The sequence below is a fragment of the Mustela putorius genome, unplaced genomic scaffold (genome assembly GCF_011764305.1).
Source record: "Mustela putorius furo isolate JIRA1106 unplaced genomic scaffold, ASM1176430v1.1 tig00000585_pilon_pilon_pilon, whole genome shotgun sequence".
In the NCBI taxonomy this organism is placed as follows: Eukaryota; Metazoa; Chordata; class Mammalia; order Carnivora; family Mustelidae; genus Mustela; species Mustela putorius.
In genome coordinates, this window is record NW_025421424.1 from 4,733,545 (window position 1) to 4,755,526 (window position 21,982).

Genomic DNA, 21,982 nt, shown 5'->3' on the forward strand with positions numbered 1-21,982 from the left:
GGCGTTTTTTGGTTTGATTCAGCATGCAGAGCATTTTTAAAGTAAGATTGTTCTTTTTTAAAGGATATTTCTAGCCACTGTTGCTGGAAATTTACATTTTCCTTTCCCAACAAGTTCCGTTTTCTTATTAGAGGGACACCTCTATTTTGTAAGTCACTCGCAGAAAGAGATGACGGAAAGGACCCAAGTTCAACAAGTTATCACGCACAGCTGTTACCGATTAATTCCACCTCCAGGTTCGCTTCCTGTCCTCTCCCCACATCCCACCAGCTAGGTCTTCTATTCCCAGCCCTCCCAGGCAGTGCGTTAGAATTCATGGCACCAGCAAGATTTCATAGACCCTAATTTTTAAAAAGATTATCTTCCTTTAGAGAGGAATATAAATGATAATTTCTCCCATAAAAGGCTCCTTGAAAGCTAAAACTGCATTAGTTTCCCTTAGTAACACAGCATGGATATTTGATTTATTCATTAATTTAACAACTTTTAAATACTATGCGCTAGGTACTCTGAGGGAGGCCTTCTCCAAGGCGAAGCATTTATTCAACAAACATTTATTAAGTCCCTACCATGTTCTAAGAACTGGAAGAACAGCAGGAATAAAACGCAGAGGTAAGAAACAGCCTGGCATCTTTAGAGGCCCAGAGTAGTTTAGAAGAGTTGAAACATGGAAGTAGGGGGCCAGAAATGGGGCAAGAAATGGAAAGACGTATCCACACATTTATGTAAATTCTTCTCGAGCTTGTATTTGTGTTGGAACTGTTTAAACTTTCAGAATTCATACACGTTCCTTACTTTTTATGTTCAAATCAATATTTTATATTTAGATTTAAATTTTAAGCTTTTACTAAAATATGGTATTTGAATATGTAGAAGTCTACATCAGAAGATAAAACAGAAATTTTGTGTCTCCTAGTAGTTCTGTAACCAATTAATCCCTGGGTTAGTGCCAAGCCCTGGGCCAGCCATGGGTTAGGGTGGCCCACAGGGTCTGGGGTGGGAGTTAGGGGTGGATACGGGAGAACACAGCAGAACCTTCTTGCACAGAGTATCTGGCTGGGAGTCCTGACCTGGGGGAATGCGGGAACTGTGAATCTACAGGAGAAAGCTGAGACTAATGCCCGGGAAGTCAGGCTGGAGCAGGGGAAAACGACCAAGCAGCCTGGTCCACAATCACGAGGAGGCCTTGAGTTCAAGCCCAGCTCCAGGACACAGGCTGGGTACAGATTCTAGGCTGGAAGACCAGGGAAACTTTGTGTTTGTTACAGATGAACAGGTGCACAGAGGGATTTATAATCTTTGTGTTTGTTACAGATGAACAGGCGCACAGAGGGATTTATAATCTTTTTGAATTTGATAATTAGCATAGAATGTATTATTAGTTTCAGAGGTAGTCAGTGATTCATCAGTTGCATATAACACCCAGTGCTCATTCTGTCAGTGCCGTGCTTCATGCCTGCCCCCCAGTTAACCCCTTCCGACCCTTCTCCCCTCCAGCAATACTCAGTTTCTTTCCTGAGATTAAGAGTCTCCTGTGGTTTATCTCCCTCTCTGGTTTCCTCGTTTCATTTTTTTCTTCTCTTCCCCTGTGTTCCTCTGTTTTGTTGCTTAAATTCCACATATCAGTGAGATCATGTGATAATGGTCTTTGTCTCACAGAGGAGTTTAACTCAAAGATGACTGTGGAACCTGGGGCAGCGTGTGTCTCCCTCCCATCCTTGGAGTGAGCAGCCAAAGCCTGTCGTGTGTGAGAGAGAACAGCCCAGGGTCAGTGGCTGAGGGGCATGGCTCTGGCAGGCCAGGCCCTCAAGGAATGGGTCAAGCTAACTGCCACACGCCCACCTCCCGAGCTTCCTAGGGCCACACCTGCAGGACCACCCGCACCTACACAAGGAGATGTGGGTCCTAGGGGGAGGATTTGTGGTGGAACTCAGGGTCGGACTTTGGGAAGAAAGAACAACGTATCCCTTTTGATTTCCGGCATACACTGGTCTGCTTTTCACTGGGGACTTTCCTGGTATGACTAAAAGAGAGTGAATGAGAGACGCCTTGGGGGCTACAAATATGACATTAGATCCCACTGCAGAACACAGAGACGTCAGACCACCTGACAGGTACGTGTTCCAGTAAAGTTCTGAGGATAACAGATAGACTTGTTTCCGGCTTTCCTAATGACAATGAGCCGATCCCCAGACTAGGATCTCTGAGAGAAGACAGCCCAAGTACTTCTCTGAATCTCTTCCGTGACAGTGCGGGTTTCCTGAAGGCAAGAAAGGAATGAAAAGTCACCACAGTCGTTGTGGCTTTCAGCTATTGAAAAGGGAAGCTAGACTCCAGATCATTCCGTCTGTGCTCCATCCGTCAGAGCCCAGGTCACCATGACTATGGGAGAGGCTTACAGGAAACGTGCTTGCCCCAGAGAGAGACTGCCCTGCCCTCCCCTATCCAGCTTCTCGGTTCCAGCTCCTGCGTCCTCGCCTCCTGAACCCCAGTGCCTGGCCCTCCTCCTCTCTCTCTGTCCCTGCCCTCTGAGGCTCCCCTCCTTGCCTTACCCCCTGAAATCCACTAAGGAAAGAGAAAGAAGAGCACACTCTGGGTTGGGACTTCGGGAAAGGGGTCAGAGACAAGGCAGAGCTGACCCGGGCTCTGAATGGGGCCTGCCTTTCACAGCTAGAGAAGTGGTAGAAAAATGTTATAGGCAGAGGGCAACAGGGGGCAACGAACAGATCCGTTTGCTGAGAATTCACGGCTCCAGAAGGAGAGAGGCGTCGCTTAGATTATATGGGGCCTTTTAGGATAAAATCTGAACTTGATCTACAAGCAATGAGAAAGCACTTAAATTGGAGGATACAGAGAAGGGCTAAAAATAAGAATTAACATTAATAATTTAAAAACAATAATTAATATCTATAGAAAGCATAGTTGTTTCTTTGACCCTAACAGTGATTCTGTGGACATAGTAGTGCTTAATGTGGACATGGAGGATGAATTGCAGTGTCGCTCAATTATACGAGCCCCCTGCTCCCATGAAGGCTTCATTAGGAACAGAACACCAGGTTCTCCGTGGAGTTGATAAGGGGAGACGCACAGAAGCACCTTCTCTTTGTCCCATCCATTTCAGAAATGACCAGGCTGTCACGGAGCAGTGCTCCTGCTCTCCTCTGGATCCGGCTGGAGCAGGAGGGGCGAGGCGGGACGGAGGCCGTGTGTGGGAGCACAGCAGCCTGAAAACAACCGCCCGTCGCGGCAAGGATGTCCTTATTAGCGGCCCAATCTCACTGTGGGTGCTGTGAGCACCCCTGCAAATCTCTCCCAAGCTACGGTTTGGAAGACTTCCAATTAGGCTGTTTCCATTGAGACCACACAGACTGCTCAAGGGCTGCCCGGCTTTTCTGACCATATAGACAGACATTCATGGGCGGTTCCTCAACAGTCTCAAGTGTGTTTGTTATTAAACAGAATGGGATCGGTTATAAGGCGGGAGACCTCCTCTGGAAAGGTTTTTTTCTCCCCCCTCTGCAGTGAGAATAGGGAAGAATGGGAAACACAGGTATGATTAAAAAAAGACCAGCAATCAACCTTATATTGACTTTTGTCTTGCTCTGCTTGCACCACTGGAAAGCAGCGTGCGCAAGGCTGATGAAATGCTAGCGCGTGCTTCATGGGCAGTCAGGGAACGGTTATAAATAGAGTGGGCCGAAGAATAAAATAGAATGGTTTGCTGCAAATTCAAATATTCTTTAGGGAAAGGTGTCTATGTGTTCACATTCGGTATTTTTCCACCTGTAGTGGAAAGTAGTAACTTTTCCAGAGTTATGACTCTGCCTTTTGGCTTTCCTTCCAGAGTCTCAACGCAAAGATACCCCGTAGAGAGGTGAGCTTCCTCAGTCTAAGGAAGATCGGGCATGGTGTCCGTCCAGAGGTTACAGCTGCACAAAACATGAGCCTGGAAACGGATTTGAACCCTGAGATTTAGAGAACTTTGGATTTATATAACATAGAGTTTAATAATTAAGGCCATGGAGTATTAGACTGAAGTCTAATCTTGCTCTAATTTAATAATCTAGGGGTGAGCCCTTGGATGAGTTCCTTAACACTAAAAAGAAAGATAATAGGGTTGTTGTGGGAATTAAGTGAGATCAATGAGGCCATGCACTCATGAAGTATCAGCTGTCATTTCTATGTTATTAATAAAGGTTTTAGGAGGCAGAGACAGAATACGCAACTGTGGCAAGAGCAAGGCCGAGGAACATCGAATTACGGAATCATCCCACTGTTTGATAGGGGCTGTCAAAACTCTTCCACTCCCTAACTAGTGCCCCCAAACTTCCTTCCCCACTTCTGTCCCTAAGTAGTTACTCATGTGCCCGTACGCACATGTCCCGTGGAAACTCGCAGCCTCCAGCCAGGACCAGGGAGCTCTGCTGGAAGCTTCCTCTGCATGCTGAATCTCAATCTAACCTCCTAGAACTTTGACCTATTGCCTCTGTTTCTTCTAGGGTGATAGAGAAGAGGCCCCTAAGGCACCTTTCAGTTTCTGAAATGATCGTTACTACATTTCGACTCCTCTAAGTTAAACTACCCCCGTTCCTTCAACTTCCCTTCAAAAGCAATGACTTCTAATCACATCACCGTCGCCAGTCCCCCTTCTCTTAGATCAATGGTTCTCAGCAGAAGCGACCTGTCTAGAGACATTTTAGGTTGCCCCAAGAGGGGCAGGACTATTGCTGGCATCGAAAAGACAGAGGCCAGGGATCCTACAGTCTGCAGCAGCAAAGAATTATGTGGCCCAGATAGTCATAGTGCTGAGCCCGAGGAGCCCTGTCCTAAGCAAGCACATTCATCGCTGTTCTTAAAGGGCAGGCCAAAAACGTGCACAGACGAGAGTCCGCTAACACTGCCATTTTACCGTCATTACTTTTCCGTAAACTTAGCTAGGACTGTGGTAGTTGGTGGCAAGTGGCCAGTTCAAGCCGCCTTTCATGTGTTGCTGTTGGCCCAGAGAAGGCACTCACGGGGCGCACATACTCACTCAGAAGTCTCTCATCATGGGGGCACTCTCCGCCGCTGAGCCCTGAGGCAGCCTTGCAATCTTCTCCCACGCAATACCCAAGGCCATTACGATCGATCACTCAGAAGCAGCTGGCAAGCGAGAGGTAATCCATTTGCTGGCCATATCTCCTTTTGTGGCATTGAGGCCCAGATAGGATGGAATCGTGGGGCCTATGTTTTGGAGGACCCCCAGAATATCGTGTCATGTTTCTTAGCGGCAGCTTGAAGGAAGACAGGATGTCTCAACATGATCCTCAAAAGCACCTGAGTCTCTCCCACGCAATTTTCTAAAATGTCTTCCCCAAAGTGAAAGTTATGCTGTCCACTACTGTGAGAGCAGCGTGACAGGGCAGGGCTGCCCGGAAGGTCACCCACATGTGTGCGTGCATGCGCACACACACACTTACATAAGCTCCATATAACAGTCTCCCCCTTGCCAATTGCTTCCTGACCCTCCATTTACCACTCGCAAACGCTCATGCTAGCAGTTCCCTGGATCAATACTGGCCTTGATTTTACCAATATAAAGAGATAAAGCAGGGGACTGTAGAGATGGAGGAAAAGTGTTGAGGAGACAATAATCTAAGCCTCTCAGAAACTTAAAACCTGTACTAATCAATATCCAGAAAATAGATAATTTTGCCTTTAAGCCCAATGCTCTGTTCCACATAGTATTTCAAAATAATTTCTTTTCACCTTTGATGGGGTGAAAAAAGAGAAATGTGTTGGATAGGCTGAAGTAAACGTCTCCAGTGTCAGCGTTCTTTATAAACTCAGTGGCTTGGTTAGTTTATGAACAAAGTAATATGTTTGATTTATTCAAATATTTACTTGATTTACTCAAATATTCTGGTATTTAAGTAAGCTTGGTATATTTAATTTAAATTTTTTATTTATTTTTATATATTATATATAGTATATAGTATATATGTTTATTTAATATATAAAATGTTTATATTTCTATATTTATATTATAAATTTAAATATTTCATTTTAAAAAGTATATTTACTTTAAAAGTATAATTTATTCAGGATAAATTTAAATATTTCATTTTTAAAAGTATATTTACTTTAAAAGTATAATTTATTCAGGTTAATCATACGTGTGCTAACAATCTTCTTTTCAGAGTCTTAATCATTTATTGTTTATTCAAGTGAAGGTAAGCTGATAATCTGAAGGAATGTGGCATCTCTCGGTTCTGCTAGCATTGGGGCAGGAGGCAGAAATTAGAGAACATAGAAACCATTAATGTTTGGATAAAACAAAGAGCGCTTTATGTCTTCCAGACATAGTGCTCTACACATGGCATAGCAGATCCAGAAAGCCCTTGTTTTTGGAAACAGATCTAGAGGAGATATGCAGCGGTGGGGATGAGGGGAGGCTTCTGACCTTGTGGCTTCCTGCCACATGGGAATTTTGTGGCTCGGTGTGGCTTTCAGGTTTTGGGTTTTTTTTTTTTTATTTTAAATAAACATCTGCCCTTGGAGCTCCCTCCCCAGAGAAGCCCATCCTAGGCTCACCTTCCCATACATCCACCTTTCCAGAAAACTCAGACTCACAGTACCCTCAGTCAGTGTCTGCTCAGTTGTTTCTGTGCATTTTTAATATCCCCTGAAGCAGCTTCTGGCCCTACTGAGATGCCCACTTTGGAGGTCCGAGTTACCTCCCAGTATTGTTTCTGTTAGTAGACCAATTACAAAGTCACCTAGGTCATGAGTGGTCTGTCCTTAACCCTGTTTTTCCCCCATAAGCCCAGCTCCTTTACTGTGTGATTTACTACAGCATGAGTCTTTTCTGGAACATACCTACGTGTCTTCACAGACATGTCTTCACATATCTTCACAAACGCCTGATTTCTTTCAAGGCAGCAGCAATAGAGGCGAAGACATGGAGGGAACTGAACAAGGCCACCCTCAGGGAGTCCATACTATGTGTTAGGTGGAATCCAAGTCCATCCCCTGCAAGGCTCTGAGTCTTGCAGCCCCTGAAGGCCCCTTCTCCGAGCCCAGAGCCCTGACAGGATGCTTGGGTCCTAACCCTGTCCATGTGGCAGAAAATGCCACTTTTCTTTGGGTTTCTGCCTTAGAGAGCATGTAGCAGCATGAATTAGCCAAACATATTTCTCAGTGAAGACTTTCTCTTTATTTGAAATTTGTCCATGGAAATACACTTTGATTCTCCCTAATTCTCTCTTTTAAAATACCTCCTTCTCCATAGAATTCCTGTGAGAAGTTATTCCTCTCTTTACTGAAGCCCTGACCACATGTGTCTTGTGTTATTACTATGTGTGTGTGTGCGTGTGTGTGTGTCTGCATGTCTGTGCATGTTATACATGCATGTGTGTGTGTTTTACCTCAGATGCACTATAAGCTCCTAGAGGTGGGCAGCTGGGTGGCTCAGTCAGTTAAGCGTCTGCGGCTCAGGTCGTGATCCCAGGGTCCTGGGATCAAGTCCCTCATTGGGCTCCCTGCTCAGCGGGGAGTCTGCTTCTCGCTCTCCCCCCTGTTCATTCTCTTTAATAAATAAAATATTTAAAAAAAAAAAAAAAAGCTCCTTGAGGGCTGACAATTAATCTCTATAATGTCCTCCCAACAATATCTTTCACGTGATAAATACTTCATAAATGTTTCCTAAATGAACAAATCTTCCAAAAGCACTGATTTGCATCTGGGCCCCTTTGTAAGGAGTGTCTAATAAATGTGCCCTGTGAATTCCAGTGTAGTGGTTAAAAGACAGTTTCACATTAACAATTTCCTGCAGCATCATTACCGGAAATTATCCTGGAAAAGTAAAAACCAAAAACCATTGTAAGTACACCTTATGTGAATATTTTATTCAGCTTTTTAAAAAATTAATAAGCAGCAAAACAGGAACGATTTAATTTGGCTGCTCCGAGAGTTCCTGCTTCTCTTTCCAAGGCTCTAGAGGGTGAGCTATTTCCCAAGGGAACAGCAGCTCCGAACAAACCTCAAGGTGATTCCCACTTAGAGAAAGGGCTGGTAGCCAGGAGGGTTCCGCTTCCACAATTAGGGAAGCATGTGGGTCTGTGGGGACAGAGCTGGGCGAGGCCGTTCTGATGGGTCCACACAAGCTCCATTGTCCCCCTCCTGTTGGGTGTGTGGCCAGGTATCTGTTCTGTGTCTTTGCTTTTTCTGAGAGAGGGTGGAGGATGGCATACGTGAAGGCCTGTGGCAGGGAGGCCCTACAATGCTTTGAGGGGAAACATGGGGAGAGGCAAAGACTGCGGACAAGGGAAGGTGCCCCTTCGAGAGGCTCTGTGAGTCATTATCCCAGGGGAGATGGAAGGGCGCTCCGTTTTAAGCAGAGGACTGGGCTGACTCTGTTACAGTTTTGTAGGCTTTCTCACAAAGAGCTCAGTAGCTGGCTGGGGGGCTCATCCCCACACCATGGGCACCAGCAAGGAAACACATATTCTAACTTAGAAACATGTTTGTTACCTCACCACAGCAGAAAAATAAGACGGGGAATAGCTAGTACTTACTGAAGCTTCCCAGGTGCCAGGCGATCTTTTTTTTTTTTTTTTTTTTTAATATTTTATTTATTTATTTGACAGAGAGATCACAAGTAGGCAGAGAGGCAGGCAGAGAGAGAGGAGGAAGCAGGCCCCCTGCCGAGCAGAGAGCCTGATGCGGGGCTCGATCCAGGACCCTGAGATCATGACCTGAGCCGAAGGCAGCGGCTTAACCCACTGAGCCACCCAGGCGCCCCACCAGGCACTCTCCTAAGTGATTTTACAAATCACCCAACCTGGGGTAACGCTGTGGAAGCTCATTTAATCTGAAAAGAAGGAACAGGAACTTGAAACACAGCTGGAGCCCGGGGGCGCTGAGGCTCAAACCCATGTGGGCTCACTCTGGGAGCCAGGCTCGGGACCTCAGCCTGTCTCTTCTCCCCATCTTGCCACTAGGTGGTCCCTCCAAAGTCACACTAATGCTGGCAGTGGGAGGACTGGGTGGGAGACGTCCAGGCTGCAAACAGGGAAAACTGTGAGGAGGGCACTGGAAAAATGCTGGGGTGACATGGTGGCGATGGGGGACAGTGAGGACAGGAATGAAGAGGTGTGAGAGACATGAAGGAGCTACTCAGCAGGACTTGGTAACTCAAAGGAGAAAGTGCTCATTGGGCATCAGCCCCGAGCCCGGTGGGTGGTATTTTTGATGTGTCAAAATACTGTAACGTTTCTAATATTACCAGTCCCCAGGATTAAGTCATAGCTTTTGTTATTTTTTTTAAGATCTTATTTATTTCTCAGAGAAAGAGAGAGAGCGTGCTCGCGTGCGCACGCAGGGAGAGCAGCAGGCAGAGGCAGAAGCAGGCTCCCTGCTGGGCAGAGAGCCTGATGTGGACTCGATCCCAGGACCCTGGGATCACGACCTGAACTGAAAGCAGATGATCAACCGACTGAGCCACCCAGGTGTCCCAAATCAGCTTTTAATAACAAATGTATTGCAAACAGCTGCAGGTAAACTTTTTGATGGTAAAAAGCAATATATAAATAGCCCCTTACAGATTATGACATAGCTGCTATCTACTTTGACCTGAAAACAACCCTTTCATATTCATTGTTCTGGCTGCCATAACAAAGACCCACTGACCAGGTGGCCTAACCAGAAACGTGGTCTAACCAGAAACGTGCTCTCTCACAGCTCCGACATGAGCAGTCTGCTCCTAGGTCGGTGGGGTCACTTCCTTTGGAGGGGGAAGGGGAGTCCGCTCCAGGCCTCCCTGCCATCTCCTGGTGGTTTGTGGGCCATCTTTGATGTTCCTCGCTTGAATCTCGGCTTTCATCTTCATGCAGTGTTTTCCCTGAGTGTGCTTGCATGTCTGTGGCTAAATTTCCCCTTGCTATGAGGACACCAGTCCTATTGGACTACTCCGATATGATCCCATCGAATGAATTACATCTGCAAAGACCCTATTTCCAAATCAAGTGACATTCTGAAGGACTCGGGGTTTGGATTTCCAAATGTAAATTTGGTGGTGGGGGGAGACACACTTCAACCCCTAACCCCTAGAGCACGTAAAGCAGGAATTACTCTTACTCCCATTTTTTTTTTTAAGATTTTATTTATTTGTCAGAGAGAGAGAGGGAGAGAGAGCGAGCACAGGCATACAGAATGGCAGGCAGAGGCAGAGGGAGAAGCAGGCTCCCTGCCGAGCAAGGAGCCCGACTTGGGACTCGATCCCAGGACGCTGGGATCATGACCTGAGCCAAAGGCAGCTGCTCAACCACCTGAGCCACCCAGGCGTCCCCTCTTACTCCCATTTTAAAGATAAAGAAACTGAGTCTCAGAGACATGAAGTAATTGAAGATAAGCGAGAGCCGGGGTCCCAAAGTCAAGTCCGCTCTCCGGCTCAGTGGTCGGTACCTCTTGCTGAGATGGTGTAGCTGTTCTCACACACTTGGAGCAGTGAGAACTGAGGGTGCCCCGAGGTATAGAGAGAGGGGAAAGGGTCAGATACAGTCTCCTCTTAGAATCAGTGGCAGGTACCCGATTATCATTAGAAGCAGCATTTGGCTAATTCACTCGCTGCCCCTACAGCTACACTCGCAAGGGCTTGACCTCCAGGGAAACTGTTGACTCAAATGGTTTCTTGGACGTCTGTTGTTTTTTCTCCGGTGGGCCCATCCCTGGGCCAGGGGGAGCTGGGTACAATGAGCCTATTCAGGGCAGAAAGGAAAATGTCCTGTGCTTCCCTTTTCTCTGTGTGGTATCATTCTTTGCCTCCCTGTGCCTCTCTTTTGTCCTGCTATTGAGTAACATCAGTGTGGGTGTGGGGACTGTGTGAATTGCCAGCAGGGAGAGAGTGTGGCCCAGGACACTCGCCTGAGGACCTGCGTGCAAGGGCGGGCAGCAGTGGGCCGGCTTCCCAGGAACCGCTCTGCCAACCCCACAGCACCGACGTGGGCCTTCTGTTTCTGAGTCACTCTCAGCAGCTAGAGCTGGTGCCCTTCAAGGAGCATGGGTCCCCCTGGAGAGGACCCCTGTGCCCCATGTGCGAGCCCCCAACTCTTGGGAGGCAGTGCAGGGAGAAGATGAGTGCAGGTTCCAGACACAGATTCTATTCCCAGCTGGGCCACTGACCAACAATACGCATGTAGGGAAGATGCTTAACCTCCTGTGTCATCTCCTCATCTGTAAAACGGGGATGATAAATGTGTTTGCCTCGTAAGGTTATTAAATAGATAAATGATATAATCCATAAACGGTGCCTAGAACATGTCTGCCAAGTAATTCTAGAACTCAGCAAATGTAAACACTACTTCCTTATTTTTTTCCCCCAAATGTCATTTGTTAATCTGTTCATTGAGAAAGGGCAGGATACATCTCAAGAAGCTAACTGTGGTTGTGTCTGGGTGATGGAATTGCAAGTTATTTTAGCGTCCTTTTTTTTTTTTTTTAACCTATTTGTATTTTCTAAACTCTCTGTAAGAAATATGTATTACTTTTTTTTTAAAGATTTTATTTATTTGACAAAGAGAGAGCACAGGTAGGGAGAGTGGCTGATGCGGGACTCAATCCCCGGACCCCAGGATCATGACCTGAGCTGAAGGCAGACGCCTAACCAACTGAGCCACCCAGGCACCCTTGTATTACTTTCTTAATAAGAGAAAGCAAAGTTCCATTGAGAATCGAGAGGGTTCGGAGAACTAGGGATGAGTGGGTATGGACAAAAACATAACCGTCGTCCTCAGTGTAAAGTCTATGGAAGGAGACAAGACAGGTAGGTCAATGATGGGCATTCATGCTCCGTGCGGACTGAGTACGGGACCCATCCCCCTCAAGTCACGCCTGGCACTGCAGAGGTATCATCAGTTTTGCCCCAACGATCTTTGTACAGAGTCTTTCCCGATCTGGAAATAGTCAAGATGACATACGTCATGTCATGAACTCCTGTCATCTCTCCCAGCACCCCGGGGAGATGGGGATTGTTGAGAATCCTGCCTAAGGCACTGCTTTCTAGGAAAGGGCTCATGGTGCAGACAGAGGTCAAGATGCTTTTAGGAGCACCTCTAATAGATAACACACAGAAACCCCGGTTGCAAAGCAGCATGTCGAGTACAATGAAGAGTAATTTCCTGTTTCTCTGTCTCTCCATAGTGTTATTAGCATCATCATTATTTTGGCTGGAGCCATTGCCCTTATCATCGGTTTTGGTATTTCAGGTATGTGATTTCTCGCGTTCCTGTGACTCACTCACTCACCCCTCGCCGTTACGTCCCAACCACTTGATGGGCCCAAATGGAAAGAGTGCAGAAAATCTCAGAACACTGGTTCTTCTGCTCATTGGCTCTGCTCTCTTTGAATTACATTCCCCCCCCCCCCGGGACTCCGTTTCCTCAGTGATAAGGCGGGGAAATAATGTCCATGTGACCAGGTAGTTGAGAGAACCCCACGGGCTGTTTATCAGAGAGTTCTGCCTACCAGTCAGCGCTGCGGAGGTCACTCTGGCGACCCAGAGAAAGGGCTGCGGCTGAGCCATCCTACCTGTGGTTGGCCCAGAGGGATGATTCCCATGCAGTGAAGCATCAGGTCTTTGCACACAGGGGCCTCAGGGAAAGAGAATACGGGCTGTGACCAGTGGAGGGAACAGGTGCCGCCGTGCGTGGATGGTGAGTTTCTGAGCACAACTGATGTCAGCGACAGGAAGAGTCTTATCTTTCCTTGTCTGTGTGGACCTTGTCTTGGAAGCATCTGTTACAGAAGCCACCTCCAGTAAGACACATTGAGTTAGGCCAGCAGCTGTCTTCACTGAGGCAACCTGTTTGCTCCATTTCCCTTAAACTACCTGACATTTCTATTTTAACTTAGTCTGTGGCCCTGTCATTCTATAACTTTAGTTTTTATAATCTGCCTTTTCTCTCTGTTCCTCTCCTCTGCCGTGGATGTGACGCCACCAAATCGTGGTCACAAAGCCTGAATGAAGAAAACACATGGTAGATGTGCTTGCCTGGAAAAGGCATTAGTCCCCTTCTTCACTTTATCAAAAATAGGTATTTCAGGGCACCTGGCTGGCTCAGTCAGTATAGCATATGACTCTTGATCTCGGGGTGGTAAGTTTGAGCCTCACATTGGTTGTAGAGGTTTCTTAAAAAAATAAGATCTTTTTTAAAAAGTTATTTTGTCTTTCATTCATTTTCAATTGGGTTATCTTTTTCTTTTTGATTTGTAGGAATTCTTTATATATTTTGGAAGCAGTTTGGTTATATACAATGTAAAATCTCTTCTCTATGGCTTTTTCACTCTCTTAGTGATGTTGATGTCTTTCAAGCGACAGAAGATCTTAATTTCAATCTAGTCCATTTTATCCATCTTTTCCATTATATGGGAACTTTTTATAACCTGTTAGGTTAAGAAGTGTTTGCCTATCCCAAGGTCATGAAGATTTTTTTTCTAGATTATCTTGTAGAAGCCTTATTGTTTTACCTCTCACGTTTGTATCTGTTTAGCATCCAGAATTAATTTGGGGCATGGTGCAAGATAGTGGTCAAAATGCACATGTTCCACGTGGCTCTCCAGTTGACCCAGCGCCATTTGTTAAAACCACTGCCCTTCCCCCAACTTCTCGCCAAGTGCCATTTTTGTCGGAAATCAAGTATCCAAATGTATATGGATGTTTCTGAATGTACTAGCCTGTTTCATTCTAATATTCCTTTATAGTTCATTTTCCTTTTTGTTATCTCTTTACCTATTGCTAATCTTGGGCATGGGTGTGTGTGTGTTTGTGTGTGTGTGTGTGTCTCATCATAAAGCAGGTTTGAAGTCAACAGAACAGTAGTTTTGAAAGAACAGGGTTTATGTTTGATTTTTACTTTCTCTGATTGTTTTCCTATTAATTTTGCCTTTTATCTTTATTAACGTCCCACTTTCTGCTTTGTTTTGCTGTCTTTTCTTTTTCTAAAACCTTAAAACAAGCACTTTGGAAAAGAATATGCCAAGGAAGGCAATAAACAGCTTTTAGTAGATACCGTCATTCCGTTTTCCAAAATGATTTACCAATTTACTCTTCACCAGAAGCATATGAGAGAGCTCTGTGTCCTCACCCTCTGTGCTCTGTGTCCTCACCAATACTTGATATTGTGGAATCTTGTTTTGGCTTAATTTCTGTTTCTTGGGGACTGAGGAGAGTGAGTACATGTTCATATGAAAAACATAATGTGGAGTGATGGAGCCAGACACAAAACAGTCCATTCTGTATAATTCCATGTATTTATAGTTCAAAAACAGGCAAAAGAATCTGTGCTCTCAGAAAGGCAGGGAAAGCCTGAGGGGTAGCCAGTTAGAAGGGAGAGCGAGGGGACATCCGGGGTAAGATAAAGTTCTAGTTCTTGGTGTGGGTGGTAGTTATATGGGATGAAATTGTGATAATTCTTCCAACTACACAGTTACGATGTGTACATTTTTTATGTATGTTATACTTTAATACACTCATATATACACACATATTACAAATATATAAAGTATGTGTGTATATATTTTTAGCAGTAATATATTGATAAAGCAAATATTTGGGGCTAACTTTTAAAGATATCAGTGCATACATTTCAGTGCCTTCCTCATTAATGCTTCACTCTTCCTTAGTTATAATTTACCCTATTCTGCATCTTCTATACCACCTTGAATTAAAACCCCAGTGTTTGTCTTTCATTCTAAATCTTAGTGACTAACTTTTTGGGGGCCTAGGGCTAAATGCCTTGGCACCAGGGCCCCTCTGGAATTATGTTTTGCTTGTCAGGGGCGTTGACTACCCTAGCAAGAATTTTCACATTGTCCCAGCTTCCCTGTGAAAGTCAACACTTTGCCAGTCACACTTTTCCCTGTTGAATAACTATAGTGACCTCAGGTACTTAGCTCAGTTTCCTGAAGACAATGCTCAGAGGGTACTCCCTAAGTGCCTTTTGAATGGACTAGTGGATGGATGTTTGGAGAGGTAAATACACAGTTAAAAGCTAGTCTATTCAGTGCAGCAATATTCCCCCCATAATATGAAAACCCTACCACCAATAAAGAGTTTTTCCACCTCCTTCCTATTTCATGGGGTAAAAGCTAGTTGTTTGGGATAAAATGGGCTGTTTATTTAAATTCAACACTCTTTAGTTGGATTTTTCCCAACTGCTTTTATTAAAAAGACCATAACCCTTACCTAAGAGCATCATATTATCACAATTCAGATAAATTCAATAAAATGTTAGCTGGCTTAATACACAAGACAGTGAAATTAAGGAAATGATATTACATAAGTGATGATGATGATATCTTTTGAATCCTTCCAATGGGCACTTCATTGTACTAAATAACTCGGCATACGTTATCTGATTTACTATTCACAACAAATAGGAGATAAGTATTATTACTACAACCTGGTAAGTACAAGGTTGCACACAGCTAGCAGGTGGGACAGTAGTACCAAGCCCTGGTAATTTGCTTCCAGAACCCACACTCCTCCCCGCCACCCTGTGCCAATAGTAACATTCATAGAGGGTTGTGGCAGAGAAGGGTGTTTTCTGATTTGCTTTGTAGGCATTATGCCTGAGACCACAGCTTTTAAAGAGATATTCCTAAATACAGAAAAAAACATTCAATTTCTTTGAAACTCTCCTCAGGCCATATATACCACCTCCTCATAGCCATCCTACCCCTTAGAAGTACTAAATATAGACCCTATAAAACATAAAATACATTTGAGGTGACTGTTTGGAAGAGAGGTTGAGAGGCTCCCGTTAAACCCTGCTCATAGGACAGCATTTGTGAATGACCCTTCGAGAAGGGTGGGAGACACGTGGAGAGGCCCCCGACCCTACTTAGCCCAGTCCATGACTTCAAACGGCTCTGTGTAAGGGAAGAGTTTAAGAATCAGACAGAGACATTCTAATCTCAGGTCTGACACTAATTATGTGTCCTTTGGGACACAACTTTCCAGAAAAGTTTCCTCACTGGTAAAATAGAGCCGTTGTGGGAATTAAATGAGAAAAGCATGTGTGAAGTACCTGCCGCATGAGCGGAGAAAATGGCTGCCACTGTTCTTTATATTAATAGCATCTGTGCCATTAATGATAATTTGTGATGATTAGCGCATTTATATAGCACTTCCTAAAACTTGCACAATATCCTGGACATACCAGGGCCGACTCCCTTTGAAGTTAGAGAGGCCAGGGTAGGAGGCCACAGGAAACTCCTCATAATAGATGCTGTGTCTTTGGACACTGGATAAGCCAAGCAGGCATGTGTTTATGGCACCAAAATAGGAGACTGAACAAAATAGGAAACTGAACAAATTGTTCGAAAAGTATTTGAGAGAGAGAGAGAGATTTTTTAAAATTGTAGTCATCTGAGAAACAGCTGTTTTATTTTATGGTCTTCAGTTGTTTTCATTTTTACATAGGTGGGGATACCAATCTCTACATATTTTAGTCTGGTCATGGTTATCAGCCAAACGTGGGAGAAAGAGGACAAGCTTAGTTCCAGACAAGATCGTGTTCAATACTGGATCTGGTACTTGCTAGATATGGGGCTGTAGGTGGCCATTACTCCCACGGAGCCTCTTTATACCATTTATAAAATGGGTAGAATGATAATTCTCACCTCTCATGGTTTTTACCAGCCTGAAAACGAGTCACTTTAACTGAAGCACTTACTAAAGTTGTTCCTTCCCTCCTACTGCTCTGATCTGCAATCTTTCCAAATAATTCTAGATAGCAACAGTCCTTGATACCATTAAGATTTAACATATGGTAAGTCAGGTACTATGTTAAGCTCTTTACCTGTGTTGTAGCGTTTAGTCCTTTCAGGGACCGACTGAGGGAGCCTCTACTATCATTAACATCTGTAAAATGAAGATGTTAATGATAGTAGAGGCTCCCTCTACTACAAAATGAAGTTAGAAAACGTGCCCAAGGTCACAAATCCAGGGAGTGGCACAGCTGAAACTTGAACCCAGAGGGCCTGACACCTGTTCTCAAACACCAGCTGCTTCCCACATTGTTCCCTCCTCGAGCCTGGCCCAGCATCCTTCCTCATTTCTTCTCAAGGAAGCAACTACTACCCCCAAACCTGCTCTCTTCTTGGGGAGGTGCGGCACTCACACTAGTGCCAGCTTAAGCCTCCATGGGACCCCTGTTAAGCCTTGTGCTATGATGTCCAGCATCGTACAGAGCAGCAGGTGCTGAGTGCCCACTGTTGAGCATGCCCAGTATGTTCTGTAGGCCGCGGGAGACAGGACTTGTCTTATGCAACTTCAGTCTCTCAGAAGAGTTCATTTCCCAGTTTTTTGTTTTTTTTTTTAAAGATTTGATTTATTTGTTTGACAGACAGAGATCACAAGTAGGCAGAGATGCAGGCAAAGGTGGGGGGCGGGGAAGCAGGCTCCCTGCTAAGCAGAGATCCCAATTCGGGGCTCGATCCCAGGACACTGGGATCACGACCGGAGCAGAAAGCAGAGGCTTTAACCCACTGAGCCACCCAGGCGCCCCCATTTCCCAGGTTTTATCCCGTGCTACTGGGACATCCCAGATTCATAATCTCTTTAGAATTCTTGCCTTGTATTATCTGTAACCTCACTTTCCAAGAGATTTCTGCTCCTACAGCACAGGGCAACTCTCCTGTGAAAACAGAACACTCTGGATTTTTGCTTGCTCCTCTTTTCCCATGCAAACTGGAGCTGTCATACTAATTAGCCCTCCAGGACTAGAGAATACATTTTCAGTAAATAGGTGGGTCTTCCGACTTGAAAGTTCAAATCTGTGCCTGTTTCAATTAACAGAATTCTGTCATGAGGTAACTGCCTTGAACTCACCTCCTAGAGCCTTTCTTTTTTTTTTAAGATTTTATTTGACAGACAGCGAGCGCGTGCCAGAGAGCACACAAGCAGGGGGAGCAGCAGAGGGAGAGGGAGAAGCAGGCTCCCCGCTGAGCAGAGAGCCCAATCCCAGGACCCTAGGATCATGATCTGAGCCAAAGAAGTGTCTACTTCTGACTGAGCCACCCAGGCGCCCCTTTCTTAGAGCCTTTAAAAGGGTTCTTTTGGCTCAAAACCAAACCCTTTGGCTCACCAAATCAAACAAGAGCCACTGGTGGTTAAGAGGCCTGAAGGATCCTACCAGGCCAGATTCTGTTTCCTAGAACATAGTTCTTTGAGCCTATTTGTTTGCAAGTTTGAACACAGATTTCTTTTTTCTTTTCTTTCTTTCTTTCTTTCTTTCTTTTTTTTTTTTTTTTTGAGAAGCAATTATACTTGCTGCTGTTTGCTAATTACATTTCATTTAATCACTCCTGATCATCATTTATTCACCTAACAAGCATTTATTGATTGCTTTCTGGGTGCAAAGCAATGGCTGGGTCCTCCTGGTTTTTTCAGTTCTCACTGGCTTTTATTCCTCCTTTTGATTTGATAAGGGAGGAGAGGATTTAATCAACTTGGTACTCCTTCCATCTGCCACATCTTTAATGCAACCTTAAATGGGCTCAAGCCTGCAGCATGTCCCTGGGGCACTCCACACTTGCCTACTTTCAATCATTAAGTTCTCGAAGAGATATTTCAGCAAATTCTCTACCTTTGGGCTCAGGGCCAACACATTAAAATTAATTCGGTAGCAAAATTACCAAACTAAGGTATGTCATTACCATTTCATTCCTCCCATAAACTGCTTTAATCACGTATTTTTTTTTCTGAAAAGTAATTTTTCAATTTGACTTTAATGGCACTTTATAAACTATGATCAAATTTATTCTTGCTCTAACACAGTTACGTTTGCTCCATGATTTTATTGAGAATCTCTGTTATTTTCATTGCCTTTCTTTTCACAGGCTCACATTTCCCCAAAATTTAGCTGTGGTAATCCTGCTGAATGTTCCTTATGCCTACAATCATTTTGGATAGAACTGTTATCTCAAATAGTGCTTTGATTTCTACTGATTTCCATGCATTCTTTCATTTATTCATTCACTCAACAAATACTGTTTTTCCTTGAAGAAATGGAGCATGAGGCACTTGTCTTACTTTGCTCAGGCTGCCATAACAAAAGATCATAGACTGGGTGGCTTAAAAAACAGAAATTAAGGGGCGCCTGGGTGGCTCAGTGGATTAAAGCCTCTGCCTTCAGCTCAGGTCATGATCCCAGGGTCCTGGGAGCCTGCTTCCCACCCCCTTTCTCTGCCCGCCTCTCTGCCTACTTGTGATCTCTGTCTGTCAAATAAATAAAATCTTTAAAATTAAAAAATTAAAAAAACTTTTAAAACACAGGAATTTATTTTCTCACAGTTCTGGAGGCTGGAAAGTCCTTCCCAGCCTTCAGAGAGCCCCATCTCTAAGGCTACCATCAGTGGCCCTCTGTCTGGCCTGTTGAACAGAAGCGGTGGCCCCCGTCCTTTGAAACCAAGAGGTTTCCAGGAGCCCTAATGATCTCTGAATCATCTTTAGGGTTATTCTTCCCTTTTCTGGAAGAATAGCATACACTTATGGCTGAATAGCTCTATTGTTCTGTCCTGCAGGATCTAAGAAACCTGATAGGCTTCCTTCATTTTGTTTCATTTGTTCTATCCCTTTTAGTTTTTCTGACCCCCATTGGTAGTGTTGCTGCTGGCATAATCCCCACCTCTATTCCTGGCTTCTGCTGAGGTAGCTGATTAAGCCCAGGAGTAGTACCTGTGCTCTCCTTAACAAATGGCTGTACAGCCACATTCCAAGTATTCTCTCCAGAACAGATTTCTCTCTTTCTCTTTTTTGCAATATGGATAGGCTGAGAATTTTCCAAATCTTCAAGTTATGGTTCTTTTCTTTTAAGACTTATTTATTTACTTATTAAGACAGGGAGAGAGAGAGCACTTGTGTGAGGGAGTATGGGGGAGAAGCAAAGAGGAGGGAGAGAAATCCCTAAACTGACTCCACACTGAGCCCAGAGCTCTTCTCAGGGCTCAATCTCAGGACCCTGAGATAACGGCCTGAGCCAAAGCCAAGAGGCAGCTCTTTAACCAACTGAGCCACCCAGGCATCCCTGGTTCTTTTTTACTTAACAATTCCTTCTTCAATTCATCTCTCTCCTTTCCCACACTTTACTAGAAGCAGTCGGGGGTAACCAAGATACTCCTTCCAACCTTTGCAGGACCCTCCTCAGCTAAATATCCAATTCCATCACTTGTAAATTCCACCTTCCACAAAAACTAGAACATAGTTCAGCCAAGTTCTTTGCCACTTTATAACAGATTGGCCTTTCCTCCAGTTTCCAATAACATGTTCCTCATTTCCACCTAAGACCTCACCAGAATCACCCCTAACATCCCTAGCTCTAGCATGCACCTTAAGACTTTTCCAGCTGCTACCCATTACCCAGCTGCAAAGCTTCTTCAACATGCTTAGGTATCTCTTACACCAGCACCCCACTTCTCAGTACTGAAATTCATATTAGTCAGGCTTATCCAAAGAAGCAGAACCAATAGGATTGTGTGTGTGTGTGTGATATGAGAGAAATACAGATTTAGAAAGAATTGGCTCACATGATTATGGAGGCTGACAATCCCAAGATCTGCTGCCTGCAAGCTGGAGACCCAGATGGTCTAGTTCCAATCTGAGTCCAAAGGCTTGAGAACCAGGAAAGCCAAGGGTGTAGCTCCAGTCCCCAAACTGGCAGGCTCAAGATCCAAGAAGACAGATTCAGTTCCAGTCCAAAGGCAGAAAAAGACTAACACCCCAGCTGAAAGCAGTCAGGAAGTAGGAGTTCCCTCTCACTCAGGCTTTTCTGTTCTATTCAGGTCTTCCACTGATTGGATAAGCCCCTCCCCCATATTAAGGAGGATGATCTCCTTTACTCAGTCTACGGCTTCAAGGGTTAATCTTATCCAGAAACATCCTCACAGATACCTCTGAAGGTTTGACCAAATGTCTGGGCATCCCAGGGCCTCAGTCAAGTTGACATATACAGTGAACCAGCGTAGCATTAGATGACTTACAAAAATCATTAAGACAGTTTCTGTCCTTGAAAAGCTTACAAATTTGTGCCAGGGCCAGACTAGACACAAGGTAGAAGGAGACCGCTGCTATAATAAAGGCAAGGGAAAGTGTTACGGGAGAGTAGAAAATCTATTAATTCTGTCTTGGCAGATCAAAAGAGGGTTTCATGCAAGGGCTGCCATCTGAACAGCCTTGAATATAAGTAGAATTTGGATAACTGGTGATAAAGGAGAGGAGGGAACTATAAATTGTAGGTGCAGGATGAACAGGGGTGTGAAGAAGCATAGTATAATTGTATAACCAGTACTAGCCTGGAATGTCGTGGATATTAGCCTGTCAAGTAAAAATAATTGAAAAGCAAATTCAATCTTTAAAGCATGTTCAGAAAAATGCCAAGGCAGAGGATGGGGTGTGTTGCATTCATATTACACAGCAAAACCTCATCCTAGCCTCTTTCATAATTTCTCTCCCAAATCTCCCACGTGCATAGCCACCGTGCACGGCCGCTGCTCCAAAGTCCCTCTTCCCCCACGCTCTGAAGCCCCTAAAACATTCTCCCAATCCACCGTATGCACAGGTTTTGTTTCCTCTGCCTCTTTTTTAACCTATAATTTTTCTCCCATTAACAACTCTCTGTTCTTTCTCAAATAAATCCATCCGGCTTAGCTTCTCCAGCTCTGTCCCTCATCCATTACCTTCACCTACTTTACAAAGGCCTGGGAGCCAATTAACTCCAGTCCCTTGGGGTGAAACCCCAAGAACATCGTTATGTTCATAAAGTTTATCTCTGAAATCTGAAAAATAGCAGGTACGCTTTGCTTATGTTTCTTTCCAGTGAAAGCAGAAAATCAATAAATCACTTGATATCTATAAGCAGTAGAGACTATGAAAGGATGTGGTAGGAAATGGGGCTGGAAAGGTAACAGTAAGAACTAATGTCTATGGGGCATTCACTATGTGCCC

The 21,982-nt window shown here is 44.6% G+C and overlaps 1 protein-coding gene across 6 annotated transcripts in view; it reads left to right on the forward strand.

The window, feature by feature from the left end:
• VTCN1 (V-set domain containing T cell activation inhibitor 1) overlaps nucleotides 1–21,982 on the forward strand; it is a 57,404-nt gene that overhangs the window by 21,014 nt on the left and 14,408 nt on the right. For 4 of the 6 annotated variants that reach the window (XM_045081855.1, XM_045081857.1, XM_045081858.1 and 1 more), the window contains exons 1-2: nucleotides 3,801–3,874; nucleotides 12,178–12,242. In XM_045081855.1, the coding sequence (XP_044937790.1) occupies nucleotides 3,816–3,874; nucleotides 12,178–12,242 (124 nt within the window). In that variant the 5' untranslated portion in view covers nucleotides 3,801–3,815. Of the gene's footprint in view, nucleotides 1–504; nucleotides 613–3,800; nucleotides 3,875–12,177; nucleotides 12,243–21,982 lie in introns of those variants that run through there. The other 2 variants (XM_045081859.1, XM_045081860.1) reach the window with 2 other exon arrangements.